At 36.3% G+C, this 8378-nt stretch overlaps 1 protein-coding gene across 1 annotated transcript; it reads right to left on the reverse strand.

Moving 5' to 3' along the window:
• LOC109824741 lies at positions 244-1740 on the reverse strand. Its single transcript, XM_020391390.1, has 4 exons — positions 1555-1740; positions 928-1064; positions 462-816; positions 244-373 (listed from the first exon to the last, which is right to left on the reverse strand). Exons 1-3 carry the CDS (start codon positions 1738-1740, stop codon positions 474-476), a joined length of 666 nt encoding a protein of 221 aa, XP_020246979.1. The 3' UTR covers positions 244-373; positions 462-473.

An 8378-nucleotide genomic window follows, 5' to 3' on the forward strand; every position in this document is an offset into this window, starting at 1 on the left:
TACAATTACATTAATATATGAATACATCCAATAAATATTATACACATGAATACATCCAATCATCCAAATATAATCAAAATTCATAACAATTCCATTCAAAACCAAATATAATCAAATCCAACACAATGCACAAATCCAACCATCCAATCCAATATATATATCAACCAATTCCGTCTAATATATATATCCAACAACATATATACTAACAATGTACATGAATAAGATATGATACACGACATGAATAAATATAGTGTTATAACAAATAAAACTGTTTATTGTATTAAAAATAAAAAAAACCTCATCTATCATCGTCGTCGGCGGTATCTCTATCCCGGTTGCGAGAACGGGTGCTGCTCCCTCTAATATCTCCACTCTGAATGTTCAATTGAATAATCATTATGTGGTGTTTGATAACATATTAAATAAAAATGAATTTATAAATATAAGAACAAATAAGGTACCTGAGTGCTGCTCTATCTAGCGTCGGAATTATTGTCAATCGAGCTTATGATCCGTATGATACCACCATACGTGCTATAAGGAATCGTACCGCCTAAATTTTGTATAACATACCCCATAATATCGTCCATCGAGTTCGCCGTCAGCGTAACTCTAGTCATCTCATTAGTCACCTGAATATGCAGCTCCGGGTCAATCTTGTCAATCAAATACGCAGAGATACGTGCGATAAATGGCATAGCCTGGAAACTGCTAGGGGCTGCTCTCATTGATGTAGATGGCGTGGAGGATGTTGTGGATGATCTCACGCTTATGCGGGGTGAAGATCCAACACTATGCAGAGGATATCTTCCTCTCCTATTATTAGGGAGAAATAAATATTAAATTTTACTCTCGAATTCAATAATGGTAAACAAATATAAATAGGAACTAAGTATTCAAATTGATTCGATTTTTTATCATCCATACCTATTATGACCCATCAGGTTCTGTGTGAGAGTAATGTTCTCCTCTGCAGAAAGCATGTAAGGGTCCGGCTCGGTTTGTTCCTCCTCCTGTAAAATGTACACAGATGCAGCCTCCTTGGATGCAGCCTCAAATCCCTCCTAAAGCACAAATATATAGTTAATTCAAGGTAAAGACCATATTATTTGTGTTCTCGTTTCCTCATAGTATTAACAACAAAATAGAGTTAATAATACTACTCAAGATATGTATAAGTCTCACCACCAACTCGAGATTTGCCTTGATCTTATCCCGATTCTTCTCATCACCCCTATATCTATCACGGAAAGTACCATACGACGCTTTTGCCCTCAAGTGTATCGTCATTAATGATTTTCCCTATCATATTATAAATTATCACACTCATAATCATACTAAACATTAAGATCATTTAAATCTTTAAGTGACATATACCGTATCCTAACAATAAACATCCTCCAGATTGGCATAGGAGTGTGAGCCCAAGTTGTGGTCATGCAGCTTCTTTCTTCTATTTTCTAACCCCTTCGTGAATTTATTCTTTTAAAAAAATCAGTAAATATGCAATGAAATAATATCTTAAAATTATAAAATAATTTTCATGAAACTAACCTTGGCGGCATCGCTGTCCCAATACATGAGGAGAGCCGTGAAATAAATCTCGTCAACTCGGTCATCGAGGTTTAAAAACCTATGCCAGTCCTTCTCATACCTGTCATAAGTTTCATGTTTGATCTCATGCCTCCATTGTTTGAGGACTGCTTCAACCTTGACATTAAACACATAATTCCAAGCCATCTCAAAGTCCTCAAGGCAGAAGCAGTCCTGTAGATTTACATACACATTTAGTAAAGAGAAATTAATATCAAATACTAATTATTAATAAATAAAAATCTAAAGCAATATACACTTACCATGAGCTCAGTCCATATCGCCTCGTATGCGGTCCATGGTAATTCTCGAAATAAAAATAAGAGTTGATAATATTCGCTCTACGCACGAGAACCCCAATATATGCATTCAATCGGGTCGACCAAGGACCAACGGGCAAATTAGAACTATTCCACCGAATTATTGCCCTCATTCCTCTTGGCGGTTGTTTAGATTCAGGCTTACCTCCGCCACGTCTGTTCTCTACGCGATCTCGCTTAGCACCTATAATAATAACATGATAACATATCATATAATATATAAATATGAAAATTAAAAGTATTTATACAATTTACCATTCGTTATTTCTCTTTCTTTTGCTACGACTGCAACAGCTTTCCTAGTCTCCAACATAGGAAGCATTTCCTCTAACTTTGTCGCAGCACGTGGGTGGTACTTCCTTGAGTCAGCCTTGGACTTATGAGAGTTTGGAGGTAAGGGTAAACTGAGATAGTCCTGTGTCTTCGGCCGCAAGTCAATATGTAATGTATATGATGGATATGTCGAAGTCCAAGAAGCACCTACATAAGAAAGGAGAATCATTAATATAAAATTTTAATGGACCATTATCAATTATTAAATATTGAATACCTGTGTCGGGGGATAGTTTTGGTGCTGCATCAGAGGGGCCGGGTGATGAATATCTCGCATCTGTAATAAATGAATACTATGAGCTAGATAACTAATAATTTATAAAATATATTAAAATATTAATTAATTTTTATACCTACATCCGGAAATGGTAATGTATCATCAGCACCACTACATGGGGTGATACTCCGTGATCGATCACCCTCCGGGTCAAAGAGCCTCTTCGCCCTCCTTATCTGCAAATTTAATTATTAACATAGTTAAGAAAAAATTGTATACATGCTCATGATATATGAGTTTATGAAATGCATTATTGTTTTTATTATGGTAAGCTAAAAATCGGTAATGCAGTGTAATATATATAGTTCATACCTGCATCCAGCGTCACATTCTGTGTGTAAGAGAATTCTTACCAAACATCATCAGATGACCCAATTGGTTCACTATAATTATCTTCACTTTCTTCAATAGTTTTTCATTGTTATTAGGAAAAACAATAGATCTTGGCTCCTTGTACAAAACCACCTAATCAAACATGTCATTCGGATCTTTCATGAAGAAGCACTGATTAGCTTGTTCTGCGAAAATAAATTTCTCATCCGTATATACTTCTCGGTGGAGATTGACTAGTATGAATCCATAATGATCCTTTTGCTTTTTTACAGGACACCACCGAACCTTGAACATTGTGTAAGTACATTATTTTGGTTTACCAAACCCATAAATTACCTTAACAATATCTTCTAATTGGTTATAATATAGTATCGGCTAGAATTGGGTTCTGATCTCTTATACTTGAAAAACATTCTTGAGCAAACAAGCCCATGCCCCACTGTTCTGAGTTACCCTCCTATCATCGGTCTCTAGCGTTCGAAATTTATATCCATTGACCAAATGCTCATTATAACGTCTCACTTCATGATAAGGGCGTTGTGCATGGAAATTAATTTCATCTGGTAATATAGTACCATCAAGAAGTGATTTTTCAACCTAAGACAAACAATTTGAGAATATTTAGGTGATGTTATATTATGAATGTTCAATAATTAATTGTAAAACACTTACATCAATTCATCAAAAAATTCTTTCTTATGTCTTTTCCGAATATTATGCGATGCATTCCTACCGGTTGTTTCATTCTTAAGCTTCTCCAGATGTCGCCTATATAAACAATATATAAGTTTGTATTGATAAACTATATGTAAAATGAATATTTCTCATCTATATTACTGATTTTATTTGTTACCTTCGATTGTGAACATATCAAGGTTTTCCAACACATATGCATGAATTTGATCTAAGAGAGATCTCGGATAGTTTTCACGCTTCCTCTCCTTATCAGGTACTTGAGATGTGGTTTTCTTCTTGCGCATGTAACGTGATGCAAACACAAAGCATTTGTTAGCCACGTATCCTTCAGCTATCGAGTTTCTTCTTGCGCATGTAACGTGATGCAAACACAAAGCATTTGTTAGCCACGTATCCTTCAGCTATCGAGCCCTCGGGACGAGCTCGATTGCACAAAGCATTTGTTAGCCACGTATCCTTCAGCTATCGAGCCCTCGGGACGAGCTCGATTGCGAACATTATGTTTCTTGGAGCCAAAGTATCTTAGAATCATAAAAGTTAATTATTAGCACGGTAATTTTAAAAACACATACAATTAATGAATGTAACAAAAACCGTAAATTACCTTTCAATCGGATACATCCAACAATAAGTAACAAGACCAACGATTCTAGCTTCTCTTGCAAGATGCTGAGTAAGATGGACCATAATTGTAAAAAAAGAAGGAGGGAATATTACTTTCATATTGCATAGAGTAACTCGAACCTCGGCTTCAAGTTTCTTAAATTCATCTACATCTATGACTTCAGGGCATAATTTTCTAAAAAATCCACAATACTCAATAATAATCTTCGACGCTTCTTTCTCCATATTATTACGGATTGCGACAAGGAGCAATTGATGGAGAAGAACATGATAATCATGGGTCTTCAGACCTAAGAGTTTTCTCTCTTACACCTGGACATTATTTAAAATGTTAGCAAAGTAACCATCCGGCGACTTTACCGATTTGAGAATTTCACAAAATCGTTGCATCTGCTCATTTGACATTGTAACACGAGACAGAGATAACTTTAAGTTTTTAAGGCTAACATCTTGAGCTTACAAATCATTTTGGATATTCAAAGAAGTCAGATCTTGGCGCGCCAGTAGGTCATCCTTCAACTTGTTTGCATCTTGTAGGAGAGTTGATACTATGTTATCATATATATTTTTCTTAATATGCATGATATCTAAGTTGTGTCGGATTTTAAGATTTTGCCAGTAAGGTAGCTGAAAGAATATACTAAATTTAGTCCATCCTCTAGGTAATTTTTGGGCTTCGTCCTCAACTTGCATTTTACGGACCTTTCGCTTACGCTTCAATGGCTTTTTTGACTTTAAGTAATCTCTTACTCCAAGAAGGTTAAATTTAGAATAGCGATTTTTTTCAAACACAACTTGTGGAAACCCCTCAAGTAATTTTACGATCTCATTACTTGTCAGCTGATGCGGCTTCATTCTCTTCTCAACTGTGCCATCAAACATAACTGATAGTTTCCTGTACTTATGACTCAAGGGAAACCACCTTCGATTAAACCAATAACAACTCTTTCGGCTATGTGGTAATTAAAGAGCTTCAAATTCAGGACCACATACAGGACAAGCACACTTACCCTTCGTAGAGTACCCGGACAGATTAGCATAAGCTGGAAAATCATTAATCGTCCATAATAGAATAGCACGCACTACAACAGACATGTCTTTTAGCGACCAATTTTTTTGTGAGAAAATTATTTTCCTCAACAAATATCACTTTCGACGAGGAAAATATTGTTTCCTCGGTAAATATTAGTAGGTCTTTTACGAGGAATATATTTTCCTCATAGTAGACCACCTTCTACGATGAAAATTTTAGTTCCTCGCTAAATATGATCATGATTTGGTCTCCTAACTAGTTATTTTATTAGCAAGGAAATATGAGATTTTGGTGATGAACTTTTTCATCACGAAATGCACATTTAACGAGGAAATAATCATTTCATCGCTGTTCTTTTAGCGAAAAATAGAGGAAAACTCGCCAAATGTAACAGCGACAAAGTATGATTTTCTCGCCGAAGATCTATAATCTGCGAGGAACCGTTTTCTCATCAAGAGAATCAATTAGCAAGGAAATAATAGTTTCCTCATTATTAGTTTGGCGGGGAAAAAAAATCCACCAATTTCAATGGTGACAAATTTAAGGCTTCCTCACTAAAAGTTTTTGTTTTTACGAGGAACCGTTTCCTCGTTAAAAAGAACCTATTAGCGAGGAAATAATAGTTTCCTCACTTTTAATTTAGCGGAAAAATTTGTAACACCCGTCAAATTCATTGACGATAAATTAAAGGTTTCCTCGCTAAAATTTTTGTTTTACGAGGAACTGTTTCCTCGTTAAAAAACCAATTAGCAAGGAAATAATAGTTTTCTCATTATTAGTTTGGCGGAAAAATGTGCAAAACCCGCCAATTTCAATAGCAACAAATTTAAGGCTTCCTCGCTAAAAGTTTTTGTTTTACGAGGAACCGTTTTGTCGTCAAAAATAACATATTAGCGAGGAAATTATAGTTTCATTATTATTAATTTGGCGGAAAAATGTGCAACACCCGCCAAATTCATTGACGACAAATTAAAGGTTTCCTCACTAATTTTTTTATTTTACGAGGAACCCTTTTCTCGTTAAAAGAATCAATTAGCGTGGAAATAATAGTTTTCTCATTATTAGTTTGGCGGAAAAATGTGCAAAACTCGCCAAATTCAATGGCGGCAAATTTAAGGCTTCCTCGCTAAAAGATTTTGTTTTGCGAGAAATCATTTCCTTATTAAAAAACCAATCAGCGAGGAAGTAATAATATCCTCATTATTCGTTGGCAAAAATTTTGATGGGAATTTGGGTAAAAAGTAGGCGGGTACTCAAAGAAAAGAGTGGGCCTCTAATATCAATGGCCTAACAAATATCCATATACAATTCAACAATCATGAGCCAATTTAGATTTTTTTTTTTGAATAAATGTCCAACACGAGGTAAAGCTCCAGTATGAATAGAAATAAGGATTTGGTTTGTCTGGTTGATGGTTCCTTTTTGTAGGTTTTTGCACAATTCACATGAAATTGATGGTTCCTTTTTGTAGGTTTTTGCACAATTCACATGAAGATTAACAACCAATTAATATTTATTCAAGTTCAAAGGGATCCCAATGAGTTTTTGCACAATTCACATGAAGATTAACAACCAATTAATATTTATTCAAGTTCAAAGGGATCCCAATGATAAAGGATTTCTCACAAATCTGATAAGATTTAAACAATTTACGATTTTTGAATATACATTTATTTCAAACTTCTGAAATTAGACTATGTTAATAGATAATATTGACTTTTGAAAGTAGATTAAACCAAACGTGTAATGAAATCTCTTATTCCTATTTGGCATAATGTTTAAGGTATATGGTGACCATGCTTCGATATCAATGGATAATGACAAAGATGAAGTTGGTGTAAGATGGGATCGACTCCTCCTCAGACTTTATGCCTGATTCTTGAACTAGAGTATCCAATTCTGCTGCATAGATAAGAAGAACAAACTCGTAAGAGGGCAGGGACTGGTTCCCCCATTGTACCTCTGACGGTCAAGTTAGTTGATGAACTTGAGTGGGGTTTAAGGGAAAGTCCTAGGACCATTGAGGTTTGTTTTTAGAGGTGTTTTGAGTTTTTTCTTACTTGTCCCTCCTCCTTTTTTGTGAAGAAGAAGAAGTAGCCGAATAAGTCTCCCCTTCTTGAAGAGGGTGAAGTTCTCTTTATATCGAACTCTTTTGCGGTGCTTTCCCATTGCTTTTACTGGGTACAGGAAGGCGGTTGCAGAGTGAACATGCTAGATGCTAAATCATCCTCTTCTTTACAGATGTCGGCTAGCGATTGGAGGAAAAGTCACTTCAGTATGAGGAGATGATATTTTCTTAATATCTGGGAAATGATAGATGATCATGGCAAGAGGCAGGTCGGTGGCTGAGTCATCATTCTCTTTATAGGTGTCGTCAAGCAACAGGAGGGGAAGTCATTCAAGCATGGGAGAAGATATCTCGGTGATATCAAGGAAGTGACTTGTGAGGGTGCTACAAAAGTGCGTTATTTGACGAGCTGCAGAGACTGTTGATCTTGATGGGACCATTTAGTATGGCAATGTGGATTTGGAATGTTGATGTATATCCGAAGGGAGTTCTATTTGGTCTTATCCTTTTGGCAGGGGTGCACCAGTCTTCGAGTCATCTTCATCGTTGGTCGACTGGAAAGTCGTGTGAATAACTGAATGCGAGATTGGGCCAACTCATGAGGAGTCGTCTTGGTCATGAAGGGCTGACTGACCCCGTATTTCGTGTCGATGGGGATGACACATTGCTTGTTAGGTCCAACGAAGTTGTCTTTTACTGGGTTTTATGCCACTAAGTTGGTCAAGGTCCCGCTCTTTAACCATAGGATTATCATTTTACGGACCTTTTTATCTTCGAATGGTGAACCACCATAACATATATAAACTATTTGTATTTTTTGAATATACATTGATTTCAGATTTTTGAAAACAGATTATATTAATAGATAATATTGACTTCTGAAAATAGTTTGACTAAAAAAAATTTCCCCCTGTTTTTTTTCATTTCACCGCCTCTTCCCTCCATCTAAAAACCCCCCAAACGGGCAACCCCCCTCTCTCTCCAAATCCCCAAAATCTCTCTCTCTCTCATCTGGACGCCGCCCTCGATCGGGAGACGCTGCTGGGCCTTGGGCTGCTGACGGTGTTCGTGGTGTTCTTGATGTCGGTGGGGTCCATCCTA

This window comes from Asparagus officinalis, chromosome 1, assembly GCF_001876935.1.
Source record: "Asparagus officinalis chromosome 1, Aspof.V1, whole genome shotgun sequence".
Taxonomy (NCBI): Eukaryota; Viridiplantae; Streptophyta; class Magnoliopsida; order Asparagales; family Asparagaceae; genus Asparagus; species Asparagus officinalis.

What these genes read in the sequence shown, in the direction of transcription:
- LOC109824741 (XM_020391390.1), bottom strand. Translation starts at nt 1,740, where the DNA reads ATGGCTTGGAATTATGTGTTTAATGTCAAGGTTGAAGCAGTCCTCAAA. An exon ending in GGGACAGCGATGCCGCCAAG is followed by an intron (nt 1,065 to 1,554) that starts GTTAGTTTCATG and finishes TTTGTGCTTTAG; the next exon opens with GAGGGATTTGAGGCTGCATC. An exon ending in AACCTGATGGGTCATAATAG is followed by an intron (nt 817 to 927) that starts GTATGGATGATA and finishes CCCTAATAATAG; the next exon opens with GAGAGGAAGATATCCTCTGC.